This window comes from Spermophilus citellus (assembly GCF_964194105.1).
Source record: "Spermophilus citellus genome assembly, chromosome: 11".
In the NCBI taxonomy this organism is placed as follows: Eukaryota; Metazoa; Chordata; class Mammalia; order Rodentia; family Sciuridae; genus Spermophilus; species Spermophilus citellus.
Window position 1 is genome coordinate 128,598,218 of NC_138192.1, and position 18,267 is coordinate 128,616,484.

At 43.0% G+C, this 18,267-nt stretch overlaps 1 protein-coding gene across 7 annotated transcripts in view; it reads left to right on the forward strand.

The window, feature by feature from the left end:
• The window catches only part of ARMC9 (armadillo repeat containing 9), a 139,308-nt gene that overhangs the window by 18,897 nt on the left and 102,144 nt on the right, over positions 1-18,267 (forward strand). For all 7 annotated transcript variants that reach the window (XM_081260758.1, XM_081260760.1, XM_081260761.1 and 4 more), the window contains 4 exons: positions 663-755; positions 2,291-2,315; positions 8,097-8,254; positions 13,071-13,169. In XM_081260758.1, the coding sequence (XP_081116884.1) occupies positions 663-755; positions 2,291-2,315; positions 8,097-8,254; positions 13,071-13,169 (375 nt within the window). The remainder of the gene's footprint in view (positions 1-662; positions 756-2,290; positions 2,316-8,096; positions 8,255-13,070; positions 13,170-18,267) is intronic.

Below are 18,267 nucleotides of genomic sequence, written 5' to 3' on the forward strand. Positions count from 1 at the left end.
AGGATCCACCAGGCAGGTGGATGTGAGTGTTTTACTGGGATAGCGACTTTTTTATGAAATTCTTGGTTTGAGTGGAAGTTATTTTTGTATAAAGTATGTGAAGAAAATTGTCCTGAAAGATTGGTACTTGTCACACTTTTTCTTTTATTATTTTTTCCTTCTTTAATGAGTGTTATTTGCAATACATTATTTTCAAGGGACATATCATAACTGCTTGACATGATAGGACGTATTTGTTTCAGATAATGACCTCTATTCTTTCTTCATATGAGGGCAAGTTCTATGAAAATGAGTTTCTTTCTTTGGAACCATCAGTAACTTAGCGATAATTGTTTGTGTTATGCCTACCAGCGCCATGCATGCCTAAACCATAATTATTTTTGGTATTCAACCTAATAAGGTCACTTGTCATGCTTGTGTTTAAATCACATGAAATATTCAGATCATGTACTGAATTGTTTTTTCCGTGCTGTGAATTCTTGAGTCTTCTGTAACTGAATTGGTCATATGTCCTAGAACCTGTTTCTACATTCTCACATCTCTGGCAAGATCCCTTGCTTTTGGTTTCCGTAACTAGCAGGGCTCTTAACCAAATGGCCCCAACTTGATGGTACTGCTGGCATTTAGTGGAGTACTATTTTTCTTTTTCTTCTTGTCTCCAGGACTCTTGGACTCCAGAGTTAAAGTTGAAGCTGGAAAAGTTTCTGGCTTTAATTTTTAAAGCGAATAACACGCCAAAGCTTTTGACAATCTACGTATCCTTTTGAAGCAGTGGGAGCCCCTGCAGAATGAGAGCAGCCAGTGGTTGCAGGTGCCTGGTAGATAAGGGTAATGATTGTGAATCTGTGAATATAAATTGTGAACATTTGTAAGGTGAACAAAGCATTAATGGGAGGCTGTGCCAAGACCCGTACATACACCCAGAAGTTTGCAGTATTTATAAAAACCAGATACATGTATGTGTGTTTATTTTTGCATCTTTTTATCAAATGAAGAGAACATTTCCTCATATCATTAATAGTCTTCAAAAAAACAGGTTCAGTTATCTCAGAAGGTGACTTACCATATGACCTGGCAATTCCACACCAAGATTATGCCCAAAAGAAGTGAAAACATATGTCCACACAGCAACTTGCAACATTCCTAAAAGCCCAATGGGCAGATGACCCAAATGTCTATCAACTGATAAAAGGATAAACAAAATGTAATGTATCCATATGATGAAATAGAAGAGGAAATAAAGTACTAATTCAGGCTACAACATAATGAAAACATGCTAAGTGAACGAAGCCAGGCACAAAAGGCCATATGTTGTATGATTCTGTTTATATGAAAGGTCTAGAAGAGATGAATCTATGAAAGCAGGAAGTACATTAATGGTGGCAGGGGCTGGGGAGAACAGGGCAAGTGAGCATGACTGCTAGTCAATAAGGGGTTTCTTTTGGGGGATGGTGAAGATGTTATAAAATTGGTACAACACTTGCCTATCATGTATGGACCCTGGGTTTGACTCCCACACTGCAAAAGAGAAGGGAAAACAAACAAACAAAAAAACCCCAAAACAAAATTGACTGTGGTGATGGTTGCATAACTCTGTGAATATACTGTAACTATTGAAATGTACACCTTATAAATAGGTGAATTATATGGTATGTGAATAGTGCTATTATGAAAAAATTAAGAAAAATTTAATGAGATCAAAAGAGAAACCCCACATGAATACCTTGCTTTGGTATCCCATCCAGACACGTGGGAGTTGAGGTTTGAACCCAGGCAGTCTGGCTCCACTATACTCACCCCAGGGGCTGGGGATGTGGCTCAAGCGGTAGCGTGCTCGCCTGGCATGCATGTGGCCCGGGTTCGATCCTCAGCACCACATACAAACAAAGATGTTGTGTCCGCTGAAAACTAAAAAATAAATATTAAAAAAATTTAAAAAAGACTATACTCACCCCAATCTCAATTTCCTTAGGATAAAGCTTTGGAGTTGAAGTTGCATATTTGCATTTTTAGGACATTTCAGCGGCAGGGGGAAGGTCTTTGGAAGCGGGTAGAAGGCCTTTAGGAGGCTGTGGGAATAGGCAAGGCTCCACCAACACAGTGATCATTGCGATGGAGAGAATAGGACTGATTGTTTTGGGAGTGAAATCAACAAAGTATTGAGACATCGCTAACTATCTTAGCTCCTCACAGAAACACTTAGACCTGGGCTTCGTTGGCCTGAGAATCCTCTTCCTCTTTGGTACTGTCTACCACAGGCTCGTTTTCCTGAACTTATTTCTCATCCCAGAAGGAGAATGGACAAAACAACAAAGGTAAATCATCTAGATTAAAATTTTTATAAGAACAGCTCTGCCAATTCGGGTTTTAAGCTGCGAAGTAGGAACAGCGATGGAAAGAGTTTGTAGACTTGGAAAATGAGTGCTTTAAATATTTACAAAGTGCTCTGTAATCATCTTTATCTGCAGTGTTGAGGCCTGCTCTCAGGGTGTCTGGTGTTGCCAGCTAGTCTTCGTACTAGATAGCAAGGCCTGGGGAAATGGAGGGTCCAGATAGGGTCCCCAAGGGAAATAAATGACTGCAGCAGCTCTGAAGGCAGGACACTATGGGATTATTTTAAGGAATTATTATTATTATTATTATTATTTGGTGGTGGTGCTAGGGATTGAACCCAGGACCCTGTGCATGGGAGGCAAACATTCTACCAGCTGAGCTAAATCCCTAGCCCCTTATGGAATTATTGTAATATTTTAACTTTTATCTTGAACTAGTCAAATAGGGTTTTTTATTCAGCACCCATTCTTATAAATCTTTTCCATTTCTTATATTCAAAGTAGAAATTTCAATCTTAAGTTTATATGTAAAATGATGTTTTTCCATGGTCAGTAATTTTTACCAGAACATTTTCCAGCGAGGTGAGAAAAACTAGTTAATATGAAATTGGTGGCTTCAGTTGGGGCCAGTTTTGTCTTTGATATTACATTTTGAAAAGTGTCTGAATTAACATGTTGGGAAGGGTGTGTGTGGTGCTTCATGCCTTTAGTAAGTATCGATGGCGTGTTCCTCAACTCCCAGTAGGTGGAGTTTTGCTACATGAAAGTTTTGGTCTGTGAAATATCCCGTTTGCCCCTTTCAGAGTAGAGCAATGTCAGAGAATATTGCAGAACGTCCTGCCATTGTTTTTCTATGCTTTTTTTAGAGAGTTAAACTTTTTTAAAGGAAGAAAATATTAGTAAATTATTTAACTCTGCTTACCAACTTGACAAATGAGTAATACTTTAGGTCTGCCACCTGTGGAAAGTTTCAGTAGGGTCAGATGTGAAAGGCTTTAGTGGGGCTGGGGATGTGGCTCAAGTGGTAGCGCGCTTGCCTGGTATGCGTGCGGCCCGGGTTTGATCCTCAGCACCACATACCAACAAAGATGTTGTGTCTGCCGATAACTAAAAAATAAATATTAAGATTCTCTCTCAAAAAAAAAAAAAAGAAAGGCTTTAGTGTTCGTTTTGTCCTTAGTAACCTTGTGTGTGAGTCATCTTTTCATCACTGTAATGAAGTTCTTGAGGCAATTAACTTATAAAGAGAAAATGTTTATTTAACTCACAGTTCTGGAGTTTCCATCCTAAGATTGGGCTGTCTTATTTCTTTGGGTCTGTGGTGAGAGACCCTGATGGTAAAGACAGGGAGCAAGGGGTGGAGCTTTCATGAGGAACCAGAAAGCAGAATGAAAAGATGGGGCTGGGCCAGCCACAGTGGTGCACACATGTAATCCCCGTGGCTTGGTAGGCTGAGGCAGGAGGATCACGAGTTCAGAGCTAGCCTTAGCAATTTATCGAGGCCCTAAGCAACTCAATAGACCCTGTCTCAAAATAAACTACAAAAAGGGCTGTGCCCAGTGGTTAGCACTCCTGAGTTCAATTCCTGGTACTCTCCCCTGCCCCCCCCCAAAAAAAAAAAAGAAAAAAAAGATGAGCCCAGGCCCTCCTAAGAGTTTCACCACCTCCCAGTGTTGCCACAGGCTGAATTCCAGGGGTTCCAGCAAACCAGGTCTGGCTGCTCACCCCAAAAAACAAGCAGAAAAGGTAATGATGAAAAGCTAGAAAGGAACTTTAATCCATATAGTCATTTTTGTTCTGTTTTGTTTTGCTTTTTTTTTTCTCCCCTGTATCAGAAATTGAATCCAGGGTGCTTAAGCACTGAACCACATCCCTGGAACTTTTTTATATTTTATTAGAGACATAGTCTCCCTGGTTTGCTTAAGCAGCCAAGGAGTCTCTAAAATTAAAATCTCATTAACTCTTTGTTGGAGTGGGAAGCAATACCTCTAAATGAAATAGAAATGTCAACAGAGAAAGCTTGAGTGATCGCCGGTGAGATTTCTGTCACTTTCATTATTGGTTCCTTGAATGCTAGAATTATCAGAAAATGTCCTGTGACGTTCTTTTAGTTGCGTATGTCTCTTGCATCTCAAATTTTTGTAAACTTGAGACGCATTCTTTGGACTTTTGTGCACATCATATCAGTAGTTTTAGAATATGAAAAGTCTAAAAGATACTTCCCTATTAAAAGTTGAGTTTGTGCATGGCAAGGCATCTTGGCTTAGTTGTGTTAGGCAGCTTTTTTTGTAGCTGTGACCAAAATACCTGACAAGAACAACAGAGGAGGAAAAGTTTATTTTGGCTCAAGGTTCAGCCCATGGTCTGCCAGCTCCCTGGCTCTGGGCTCCAGATGAGTCAGAACATCATGGCAGAAGGGTGTATTGGAGGAAAGCTTCCCAGAACATGGCAGCCGAAAAGCAGAGAGGATGCAAGAAGCCAGAGACAAAATGTGTAATCCCCAGCGACCCACCTCTTCCAGCCATGCCCCACCTGTCTATAATTACCACCTACTTTTCTATTCAGATTATTAATCCATCAAATGAATTAACCTACTGATTAGGTCATGGTCTCATAATCTAATCATCTCACCCCCAAACGTTTCCTGCATTAACACAGGAACATTTCAGGGACACCTCCTATCTAAATCATCAGAGTTGTTCTTATCTCATAAAAATTTTGATAGGGAAAAGAGTCAAAGTGCTGCTTAATGCTCTGGAATAAAGTTGGTTACCTCGAGGTATCACTGAAATCCTACAGTCATGGTCAGGGGTTCAAACTAGGGCCTTGCACGTGTTGGGCAAGTACTCAGCCACTAGGCCACGCCCCCAGAACCCCATATTTAAAATTGATTGTTTTTCCCTGAGCAGCCAAGAAGTCTCTAAAATTAAGATCTTATTTACTCTTTGTTCGAAGCTAGCTGGGATGTCTGCAAGCTGATGTCTCTGGATAGCAGGTTATTCTGCCAAATGATGTATTTGAAATTGGTCATGAAACTTTCAGTCCAGTGGTCTGCTTCTCTCATCCTGAAGTTAGCTTCTCTCATCGCAGGAAGTTAGTTCTCCTTTTCCTTAAAGGTGCCACGTTTGAAACTGTCATAAATTATAATTCTGGGTTCCCAAGGCAAAGGTTCCTTTTGTTTAGTTAATTACAAAATGAGCTTCTAAGGGGAAGAGTTCCTTTGTGCATTTGCCTCTGGAGAGAGACTGCTTTGGGGACACTCATGTTGAGATTTGGGAGGTATTATGGCCCAGATGATGGGTTTTGCAACTTGGTCCCTCATCTACCCCTTGGGGTAGATGGACAGATTGCACAAAAATATTCTCATATTTGTTACCATGAGGTGGGATTGTGAATAGGAGAATTTTCATCTTTGGAAATTATAATTTATGTATTTTTGATTTTGATACATATGAAGAGCTTTAATGATAGCACACATTTAAAAAAGAGAAAGAATGTAGTGAGTCCCTCTCCCTTGTAATGTTTAAGGAGAAGCTTAAGAAATCATTTCCAGAGATATTTTCTGGGAGCTCAAGTACTGGATGTAAATTTCTATCAGCTGACTTCTTAAAATTATTTTTCAACACTGATATTTGATGGTTGCTGAATAAGAATAATAAATAGTTAATGATATTTTGGGTTTTGATAGTTATAATAGTTATTTCTGTACTCAAATAATTGTGAAACATGGAAGTTTTTGAAATACAGTCTGAATGTGTGTGAGCATGCATAACAAACATGGAAGAATGGGTAACTTAGGACACTGGTTCTCAAACTTACGTTATGCATCGAGTCATTGGGGAGCTAGTTGAAAACAGATGCATAGGACACCCCCCTCTCCCGCCGAGTATCTACAGAATCAAAGTCTCAGTGTGAGGCCTGATCATCTTTATTTTTATTTTATTATTATAATTTTTCAGGGTACTGGGGGTTGAGCTCAGGGGCACTCAGCCACTGAGCCACATCCCCAGCCCTATTTTGTATTTTATTTAGAGACAGGATCTCACTGAGTTGCTTAGCGCCTGGCTGTTTCTGAGGCTGGCTTTGAACTCAGGATCTCCTGCCTCAGCCTCCCGAGCTGCTGGGATTACAGGCGTGTGCCACTGTGCCTGGCTCTGATCATCTTTATTTTGGGATGTTTCTGATATATTTCAAAGCTTGCGTACCACTGCTTAGGATGCAGACTTTCTGTACTTTTGCCAGTTATCTATTTGCATAGAAATACATTCAGAAAGTCTTTGACCCCTTTCTGTGAAATGAAATAATAATAACCACCACTTATTGAGTACCTGCTCTATCCCAGCCATTGCACTGGACACTTGGAGTGTGTTTTTTACTTAATCCTTATAGTAACCCTTCAAGGTAAAATTATTATCCTCATGTTGTAGATTAAGAAGTGAGAATCTTGGGAGGCTGAGGCAGGAGGATCACGAGTTCATAGCCTGCCTTAGCAACTTATCAAGGCCCTAAGCAATTTAATGAGATCTTGTCTCTAAAAAAAAAAAAAATCCCAAAAAGGGCTGGGAATGTGGCTCAATAGTTAGGTGCCCCTGAGTTTAATATCTGATAACCCCCCCCCAAAAAAAAAAGTGATAAGTCTGGCCCTGATGAGAATCTGCCCTTTCTAGGTGTGACCAGAGTGGTGTGGCCTCGATCTCTCTAGTGGAGTGGCTTTCTGCTTTCTCAAATAGCAGCATGAGCACTGCAGTCTTATCTTCTTCTGGATTCTTATTCTTTTTTTTTTTGTAGTTGTAGATGGACACAATACCTTTATTTTATTTATTTATTTTTATGTGGTGCTGAGGTTGGAACCCAGGGCTTCACACATGCTAGGCGAGCACTCTACCACTGAGCTACAGCCCTAGCCCTGGATTCTTATTCTTTTTTTTTTTTAATATCAATTTTTTAGTTGTAGTTGGACACAATACCTTTTATTTTATTTAATTATTTTCATGTGGTGCTGAGGATCGAACCTAGGGCCTTGCACATGCTAGACAAGCGCTCTACCGCTGATCCACAACCCCAACCCTGGGTTTTTATTCTTAAAGCATCAGTCAAGCAACTCCAATTTTTGTTTAAAATGGAGGACCATCCTGTGGATAGGAATATCCCCCAGATAGCCTCATAGTACAAAAACAGAGAAAAGGACAGAGGTTTGGTTCCACTGTTTTGTGAGCTGAATATAGAAAGAAATGTTGATTCTAATCCTTAGAAATAGAAGAACTACTAGAAATTTTGTGGGGGTCAGTCAAGGGAAGAGATTTTGTTTGGGAGCCCACTGATGATTTAGTTGAACTTACAGCACCAAGAGAATTTAAATTAATGATTATAAAATCCTTTGTGGGGCTGGGGATGTGGCTCAAGCGGTAGCGCGCTCGCCTGGCATGTGTGCGGCCCGGGTTCGATCCTCAGCACCACATACCAACAAAGATGTTGTGTCCGCCAAGAACTAAAAAATAAATATTAAAAATTCTCTCTCTCTCTCTCTCTCTCTCTCTCTCTCTCTCCCCTCTCTCTCTCTCTCTTAAAATAATAAATAAAATCCTTTGTAATTATAGGTGGCATGAACTAGAGGTAAAGTGCTAAACACAATAGTGTCAAGTCTGTTATTACGGCAAAATATTCTGAAAGTAGGTATGATAGTCCTTGGAGAAGAAAGCAGTTTGATCTGTGGGGTTTTGTTGTTGTTCTTGTGTCTGGCTTTCATGTACACCCTCTTCCTAGAAATGCTGCAGCAGCTCCACCAGCAGTTGGTCGAAGCCGAGCGTCGGTCAATGACGTACCTGAAGCGGTACAATAAGATCCAGGCCGACTACCACAATCTCATTGGAGTCACAGCCGAGCTGGTGGATTCCCTGGAGGCCACAGTCAGTGGCAAGATGGTAAGGAAGATCCCTGTGTATATTTCTGTTGGAGAGAAGTGGTGTCTGGAGAATGGGCCACTCCTCCACCAGCAGAGCCTGCCTCTCTATTTAAAAGGCTCACATGGACAGGAGCTGAGCTGATGCTTCACATGGGTTCATCATGCTGTTTGCAGTATTTTACCCATTTTCTTAACACATTATTTATCGTATCTTTATCTAGCTTATTCTTTTTTTAAATTTTTTTTAGTTGTAGATGGACACAATGCCTTTAATTAATTAATTATTTTTTTAATGTGTTGCTGAAGATTGAACTCAGTGCCCTCACATGTTAGGCAAGCGCTGTACCACTGAGCCACCACCCCAGCCCCCTAGCTTATTTATTTATTTATTTTTTGGTTTGTTTATTTTTGCTTTTGCAGCACTGGGGGTTGAATTCAGGGGTGCTCCACCACTGAGGTAACATCCCATTTCTTTTTATTTTTTATTTTGAGACAGGGTCTTAATAAGATGTCCAGGCTGGCCTTGAACTTGGGATCCTCCTGCCTCAGCCTCCTGAGTTACTGGCATTGCAGGCATGTGCCACCAACCTCTGTTCCTAATTCTTAATGTTATAAGGATAAATTGGCAACAGAAAAAAATGTGTGGGAAAAATGCTCTTGCCCTGCTGGTATAGTGAAAAGCAGTTGATTTTCACATGTTGATTTGTATACATTTACCTACCTTTCTGAACCCTATTACTTGCTTAGGTTTTTCAGTTGATTCTCTATCTTCAAATAATGATATTTTAATTTTATTTCACTTTGTTTCAGTATCTTTCTTTTCTTTAGTAGTGTTGGCTAAGGCCTGTAGGACATTGTTGAATGATGTCACGGGCATCTTCATTTTCTCCCTGACTATAATGGGAAAGACTTTAGTGTTTCACTTTTAAAAAATTAGGAAGTACAATAAAATCTCCTTGTGGAGAATAAGTTTTTTTAAAAATTGAAGTAATTATAGGTTCATGGTGAAGTTATAAGAAACAATGCAGAGATCCCTTGTCACTTTGCCTTCAGTGGAAAACATTTTGTAAAACTGTAGTGTGTCACAATGAGTGTAAGACCTTGCTACAATCTGCTGATGTTTTTTGTATTTTCATAATTTTATTTGTATTCATTTTTCTGTGTGTATTAAGTACTGTATATAGTTTTATTACCAGTGTAAGTTTGTATATTAAAATTCTTTCTACTAACTTTTAAAATGTGATTATAAGATAGTATGCATTATAGAAAATTTCAAAAATATAGAATGATCCAAAAAGAAAAAGAAACATTACATATAATTGTGAGTCCTAATAGTGGTCGATATTTCAGACTTTTTCAGAACTTAAATACACATGTTTTCCCAAAGTGCATTCTAGGCCACACATTATTTTCTGGCCTGCTGTGTAATACTACAGAATTACATGCTTGAAGCCATTGAGTGTTGTTCTGCAGTGTCTCACCTTCAGTGGCTGCAGGGTTTTTGGTCATATGGCAGTGGCACACTTCATGTAGTATCAGGTACCTGCTATTAGGTATTTAGGTTGTCCCCAGGTTTTTGTTTTCATGGCATTGATAAAGTTGAAAATATCTTTGGAGATGAACCTCTGTTATATATTTTTTAAAAAATATATTTTTAGTTGTACATGGATACAATACCTTTATTTATTTATTTTTAAATTTATTTATTCATTCATATTTTATTTTTTGGTGGTGCTGGGGAGTGAACCCAGGGCCTTGTGCATGCTAGGCAAGCACTCTACAACTGAGCTATATCCTTAGCCCCAATTTTCTTTATTTTTATGTGGTTGGTGCTAAGGATCAAACCCAGTATTCCACCACCGAGCTACAACCCCAGATCCTTTGTTATGTTTTTTTTAATGTTGATTTGCCAGGTTGAATTTTATGCTTAAGGTCCTTCAGAGCCAGGTGTGGTGGCACACACCTATAATCCCAGTGGCTCAGGAGGCTGAGTCAGGAGGATAGCGAGTTCAAAGCCAGCCTCAGGAACAGTGAGACACTAAGCAACTCAGTGAGACCCTGACGCTAAATAAAATACAAAATAGGGCTGGAGATATGACTCAGTGGTTGAGTGTCCCTGAGTTCAACCCCCAGTACCCCCTCAAAAAAGATCCTTCAAGAAGGTTAAGCTGACTTGATTCCAGCGATTCCACTTGATTCCATTTCTTTATTAAAAAAAAAAAAAAAAAAAAACACTTGCTAACCCTGGGTATTATTATTAAAATTTTTATGTTTTGCAAATTTGATAGTTAGAAATATTATCTCATGATTTAAATATATGTTATAGTCTTTACATATGGAATTGAACTTTTTAAATATGTTTTATTTGTTTGAAAAAGATTTGTTAAATACATACTGTACGCCAGTCTCTATTTTAGGAATTTGGAATGCATCACTCTGCAAAGCAGAGACCCCACCCTCAGGGAGCAGGCACTGCAGTAAAGAGTGCAGATGGCGAACAGCAAACCTAAGGAGAATAAATAAGAACCTGGGCTAGAGGAGGACAGCTCTAGGGGGCAAAGGGAAGCCAGATGAAGGGATCAGAGTTTGGGGCTCTGTGAGTTTGGACAGGGTGCAGGTGGACCGAGCTTCATTGCTGGGGTTGCTGGGAGGAGGCAAGGGAATAGCATACAGTGTGGGGAGAAGACAGTTCCAGGCCAAAGCCTCAGCCAGTGCACAGCGTGGCCTGCGCCTCAGTGTGTAAGGAGCGGAGCTGGGCCCAGAGGGGCCAGCAGGGCCCAGGGCAGGCTGGGGTAGGGACAAGCAGGAGGAGAAGTTGCAAGGCAGGGTGGGCAGCTTGGGGGCCATCAGAAGGCTCAACCTTCACCCTGAGGAAGCCGAGTAGAAGAATGCTGAAGTGGAGAGGTCTGACAGATGTGGCAGTCACCTGGCCACTCAAAACCGTCCACAGGTGCTGCAGGGAGACTGAGAGGAGCAGCACAGAGGCAGTTGCAGTCATTGGAAGGAGGATGTGGTTGAGGTGGAAGAAGTGCTTGTCCAGATGTGGGATGAAGATGGTGCTGAACTGGACCTGGGAGGGAGGTAGTGCAGTCAAGGGCGACCGTTTACAACTGGAAGGATGGTGTTGCCACCAGCTGAGACAGGGAGGCCTTGGGTGGGGAGCAGGCGTGAGGGTATCAGGAGTTCAGCTTTGGACAGGGCTGTTGGAGTAGAGCCACTCACAGTTTATCTAGTGCAAGTATTTTTCTCAGTTCATTGTTTGCTTTTCAAATTAGTTTTTCATAATGTATGAACCTTCCTTTCGCTTTCTGACATATTGAAAATTAACTTGCCTCATTCTGGGTGTACCGCCTACAGCCAGGTTCGTGTGATACCTGATGAGGCATGTGACCAAAATGAGCTTGTGAGCTCCTATCGCTGGAGTTGGTGAGCAGAAGCTTGCAGACCACAGGCGGGGGTGTAAAGGGGCCTGGGCCTCAAGTGTTGAGGCTGGACTGGCTGGTCTGTAATGTGAAAGAGATTGTGTTCATGGCAAAAGACGGGATTCAGAGGATCGTGTAGGAAGCCTCCTCCACCACAGCTCTTTCAACTCATTTCCTTTTTGAACTTCTCTTGTATTATTTCAGTTCACTTGTATGCACATATGTGAAAAAGGGAATGTTTATGTTTTAAGACTGTAGGAATCCATTGGCAGTGCACTTGGGATGATGTAGGAGGTTAGCCTTCAGTGGGGCTCTTCTTTCTCTGAGTGATCTGTGATTTCTTATGTTGTTGTGTGTCCAGGAATGATCAGACATTTGCCATGGAATGGACAGAGCAGCCCAGAAGTTTCCAGTGGTATAGGCAGGAGCCCCAGCAGGCGAGAAAAGGTCTGGGCCGGTGTTCCCAGGTCTTCCCAGCTCTCCAGTTAGGCTGCCCTCCTCTGTGGAGATGAGTGAGCGAGGGGCAGGAATAGAAGCCAGTTCCATTACCATGTGGAAGTTTTAGCACAAAAGAATTATGAAGCTGTGCAAAAGGAGGTTCCCCTCTGATGGATGCAGAGACAAGTTTGTAAGGCTGCAGAATTTTTAATTGCCCCTAAGGATTGGTTTGTGGGGGAAGGCTGTGATTTGGAAGAAAGTGGGGGACTCACACATTTTAAATAAGCATGTATTATTTTTATGAAAAGATGAAGGAAAAAACGCAGAGATCACTGCCTTAGATGTCACATACCCATCCTGACTTACAAGGACTATGAGCGAGGTGAAGGCATACTGAAGAACACTGTGGAACAGCAGCCCTAATGGTGACGCAGTTCAGCCTCATGTTGCCAGGCCCTTGACTGTTAATCACGTCTCTGTCATCACTCAGCATGTACCCAGCCATCATTATGTGACCGTATTTACCCCTCGCTGTGGCCCTACAGGTAACCCTGATTCATCTCAGGTCAGGAGTGCACGGGGCAGGCTGCTGCTTCTCTCTAGGGCCCAGGCCTTCAGGTTTGCAGCCTGGTCCTCTTTCCACCACATGATGGCCACCCAGTGACTTTATTTCTTGAATTTACAAAAATGGCTTAAAATCTATTTTCCAAGGCAGTGGGACTATAGCAGGTAAGACTACACTGTTTGAAGCGTGATGTCCTCTGATCACACCTCAGGATATATTAGTAGCTTTTTCTGTCAAGTTAGTGCATTAATTCTTCTCAAGAGCTCCAAAGTTAAAGCCAAATGATTCTTTTTCTAGCTCATGCATTTCATCACTGTGCCTTACAGAGGCTGTTGGGGGACAGCAGCCTCCTACTGTCCCTTGGGTGGGTTGTGTGCCTTTCACCACATGTCCCCGTGTCTTCTTTGCAGATCACCCCGGAGTACCTGCAGAGTGTCTGCATCCGCCTCTTCAGTAACCAGATGCGGCAGAGCCTGGCGCACAGCGTGGACTTCACGAGGCCTGGAACGGTGGGTGAGGCTCTCTGCCTGTGGCAGAGCACCCCTACTCTGTTCCTCAAATTTAAAATGAATGTAGCTAAAGAAAATGAATGTGCATGAGAAAATCTCCTTCAAGAGGCTGAATCGCAGCTGGATCTGGAGGCCTAGAAACTCTCAAAAGGAAAACTGTCTCTGATTTTTTTCTTCTTTTTTTTGGCTGTTCTTGTGATTGAACCCAGGGCTTCACACATGCCAGGCAAGTGCCCTCCCACTGAGCCCCAGCCCCAGCCCCACAAGAGGAAAGTGAATGCAGTCTCTGGGGCTGGAGTGGAGAGGCATGTTGTGAGCTGCTGGGGAAGCTGCTCCAGGCCTCCAAGGCCTGGGTGTCAGTCGGAAAAGAAGGAAGCCTTGTTCTCTTTTTTAAAAGAATTGCCCTTTGGGGTTTATATGGTCTAAGTCAGGGATTCTTTCTTTTCCTTTAACTTTTACTTGGAATAATTGCAGATTTACAGGACAGTTATAAAAGTAGCACAAAGGAGATTGGTATACCCTTTATCCGTCATCAACTGTTAGCATTACCTGTTTATTTGCTTTCTCTTTTTCCATACACACACATAAAATCTGTTTTCTGAACCATTGAAGGATCGATTGCATATATTATGACCCTTTACTGCAAAATACTTAAAGAGTTTTTTAAATTTATTTTTTAGCAGCTACTTAAGAGTTGTGTATGTTTATAAGGTTAGCGTTATCTCTTAAGATTAAGAATATTCTCTTAGGGGATGGGAGGTGTAGCTCAGAGGTAGAGCATTTGCCTAGCACACATGAGACCCTGGGTCCAATCCCCAGTCCCTCATAGAAAGAAAACAGCCACATGATTACGAACTTCAGTAGGTTGACGTCCCCGTGGCCTCCTGTCCAGTCTGTCCATTTTCCATTTTGCCAGTGGAGCCAGTCACACCCTTTATGGTGTTGCCCCTGCCCGGTAGCCCAGGGTCAGGTGACATTGAGTTCTCAGGGCTCCTTAGCAGTTTAGATGGGGTGTGCAGTGACTGAACTGGTAGGATTTAGGATTTGGAAGGAGAGGAACGTTACTTTTTTATTTTTTAAGGCGATAAACATTTTTGGGTCAAGCAGGCTGCCATCAATTTCAGCAAAAATAAGTGGGCACGTATTGGCCTCCTTTGTAGAGTGGCCCCAGGTCTGCTCTTCCTCAGATGCTCTGTCACACTGGTGTGTTCCAGCAGATGTCATTCTGTAAAGGCAATGCCAAGCCTGTGGGAAACCCGCAGGTGCCTGTTAGCTTACCGCGTTTGCCTGGTCTTCAGATCTGGCTGTTAACATGAGCCTAGGCTTCTCCAACTTACTTTAATTTTGAAAGTTCAGAAGGGCCCAGGAAAAAGCCCCCTGTATCCCCTGCTGAGTTCTGAACCACTGAGAAACAAGACGGAAGAGTGAGATCAAAGTGTCGCCCTCACTACGGACAGGGTTCTGTGGGAGAACGCGGAGTTGATATTTTTGTTGTTGTTCTTTTTAGATATACATGACAGTAGAGTATATTTTTTTTTACAATTTTTTATTGTTCAAAACATTACAAAGCTCTTGACATATCATTTCATACATTTGATTCAAGTGAGTTATGAACTCCCATTTTTACCCTGTATACAGGTTGCAGAATCACATCGGTTACACATCCACTTTTTTACATATTACCATACTAGTGTGTGTTGTATCCTGCCTTTCCTATCCTCTACTATCCCCCCTCCCCTCCCCTCCCCTCCCCTCCCATCTTCTCTCTCTACCCCATCTACTGTACTTCATTTCTCTCCCTTGTTTTTTTTCCCTTTCCCCTCACTTCCTCTTATATGTAATTTTGTATAACGATGAGGGTCTCCTTCCATTTCCATGCAATTTCCCTTCTCTCTCCCTTTCCCTCCCACCTCTCGTCCCTGTTTAATGGTAATCTTCTTCTCATGCTCTTCCTCCCTGCTCGGTTCTTAGTTGCTCTCCTTATATCAAAGAAGACATTTGGCATTTGCTTTTTAGGGATTGGCTAGCTTCACTTAGCATAATCTGCTCTAGTGTCATCCATTTCCCTGCAAATTCCATGATTTTGTCATTTTTTAGTGCTGAGTAATACTCCATTGTGTATAAATGCCAATTTTTTTTTTTATCCATTCATCTATTGAAGGGCATTTAGGTTGGTTCCACAGTCTAGCTATTGTGAATTGTGCTGCTATGAACATTGATGTAGCAGTATCCTTATAGTACGCTCTTTTAAGGTCTTTAGGGAATAGTACGAGAAGAGGAATAGCTGGGTCAAATGGTGGTTCCATTCCCAGCTTTCCAGGGAATCTCCATACTGCTTCCCAAATTGGCTGCACCAATTCGCAGTCCCACCAGCAATGTACAAGTGTACCCTTTTCCCCACATCCTCGCCAGCACTTGTTGTTGTTTGACTTCATAATGGCTGCCAGTCTTACTGGAGTGAGATGGTATCTTAGGGTGGTTTTGATTTGCATTTCTCTGACTGCTAGAGATGGTGAGCGTTTTTTCATGTACTTGTTGATTGTTTGTATGTCCTCCTCTGAGAAGTGAGTAGAGTGTATTTTGACGTATTTTACATACATGGAGTGTAACTTATTCTAATTAGGATCCCATTCTTGTGGTTGTACATGATATGGAGTTGCCTGGTCGTGGGTTCATATATAAGGACAGGAAACTTGTGTCTGATTCCTTCCGTCTTCCCTATTCCCTTCCCCCGCCCTTCCCAGCCTTCCGCTTTGTCTAATCCAGGACTTCTGTTCTTCCCTCCCCACCTCTGTTGTTGTGGGTTGGCATCATGGAGTTGATTGGTAGGGAGGTGGGTTTCCTTCTCTGAACTAGATTTATAGAATCAGGCTCACCCCGTCCTGGGCAGCTCTGCCAAGCTAGGGCTACCACTGTCACCACCATGCTCCCACGTGGGGTCAGCATGGAGGAGCCACACTGACTGTGCCCTCTGGCTGGCTTGTTGAGGGAGATGGGAGAGGATGAGCAGATGGTGTGTGTCCAGAGCCACCCAGTTCCACAAACACAGGGAGTCTGCCCTCTCCTGAGAGAGAGGAAAGCTCTCACAGGCAGAGTGCCCCATGACCACCCCGTGATGGAAACAGCAGGGGGCAGTGTTGCTCCTGCCCTTCTCCAGTTCATGCCCAGGTAACTGTGTCCAAGACGCTGCCTGCATGACCAGAGCTGGCAGGTGAATCCGGGTACTCCCAGAATGATGACTATTGCCGGGATTCATTTTCTGGAGGCTGAGAATTCTCCCTGGAGTCTCTAATAGTTCAGCCCTGCAGGCCATTGCCCCACCTCAGGTGTGTCTGTCCTTCACTTATCAGGCTTAAAAACTGGGCTGCAAGGAGCCAGAGTTCATGTCCTCAGCAATCTAGTGAGAAGAAGTAAGCATTCTTCCTTAGGGCACCAGAGATAAGGAAAACGGGAAGCTCCAAAGATCACTCAGGAAGGACATCTGCCAACCACAGACTGCATGTCACCTGGTGACATCTTAGCCATCTTAGATTGTGTAAGGACACTGTGATGACAAATCATGTAATGACACCTTTCAGAAGATATCCCTGTTAGGCAGTGTAGTAGCAACACCTGTAATTCCAGTGACTCAGGAGGCTGAGGCAGAGGATGGCCAGTGTGAGGCCAGCCTGGGCAACTTAGGCCCTAAGGAACTGAGTGAGACCCTGTCTCAAAATAAAAAATAAAAAGGGCTGGGACGTGGCTCAGTGGTTAAGTGCCCCTAGGTACAACTCCCAATAATGGGGGGAAAAAGAATGTATCCCCATCATTAAGCAGCACTTAACTGTAATTGTAAGATTACACAAGTCACGCAGCATGCGTTTGAGGGGAGCCTGGCGCTAGACATCCCTGGCTGACCCACTCCTGGGTCAGGCTTCATGTTTCATACACAGCTGAGCAGCTCCTTTGCTATGATCTGTTGAAAGTCAACCCTAGACCAAGGTGTAGGGTTAGGGCTCTGCAAGTATGTTCACTGGAAAACATCAGCTCACCAGTAAAAGGAGCAGCACACAAACCCTTCCTCCTCCACTCACCCTGCACCTCAGCCCCTCCCTCAGCTGACCCTGCTGCCTACGTACTCCGTAAACCTTTTCGGTAAATGTATTAGATGTATAATTAGGGTTATATATTAAGGTTTCAGTATATTTATTGTTATACAAATTTTCTTTAACTTAACACACTTTCAAGAGTCTTCTTGTCCCTAGAGTGTATGCACGTTTTCCTTTTAGAGCTTCAGCTTGAGAACACGGTGCAGTCAGCCATTCTTTTCTCTGGTGGTGGCTTTTCAGCCCCTGGCTGCTGCTAGCGATGCAGCTGTGTCTTTGTACTGCTGCAGCACTGAAAGCCCTTGACCTGTCTTTCTTTCCCTTCTCTGTCTTCTGTCCTCCCAGGCATACATGAATTCAGAGACTCAAGGACAAGTGTGCTGGGGGGAGGGAGGTCCTTTCCCACCTGACAGGATTGCCACAGTCTATGTCCAAAAAGGCCAATGGCAGAAATAGGCAGAGGGCAGCTGGTCATGAGAGAGTTTGGGCTGACCCTCAGGGTGGAAATCTGAGTCACAGCCCTTGGGTGAGTCCCAAGGCCCACCTAGTGGCAGCCCTGGGTTTGTGCATTCATGAGATGGGAAATTTCCAATTAAATGCATCCTCATTTGGAGAAATGGCCTTCTGGGAATTAACCCTCCCTTCTTCAACAATTCCAGGTGAGGCCCCATTGGAAGTAAATACTTCCAGGTGATGGCAGGAAGTGTATCTCTGACAGGCCCCAGAGGTGTGGCCGTCAGAAACCATCTACTTCCACACCTACCCTGTTACAGGGAAACCCCATTGGGCCTGGGGCAGTGGTGGTGGTCACCCTTTTTCATATGGCCTTGTGTCCAGGAGCATTGCTGTCTTTGCTCAGCCAAGGAAGACTGTTCCTGGAGTCTGCCAGCATGTGGTCATCGCTCTGCCTTGAAGCTCAGCATCAGCAGCCCTGCCCTCCCCTTCTGTGACCTTCTAGGTTGGTGCAGACACCTGCCCTTGGCCCATCACCATAGGCAGACTCTCTAGTCCAG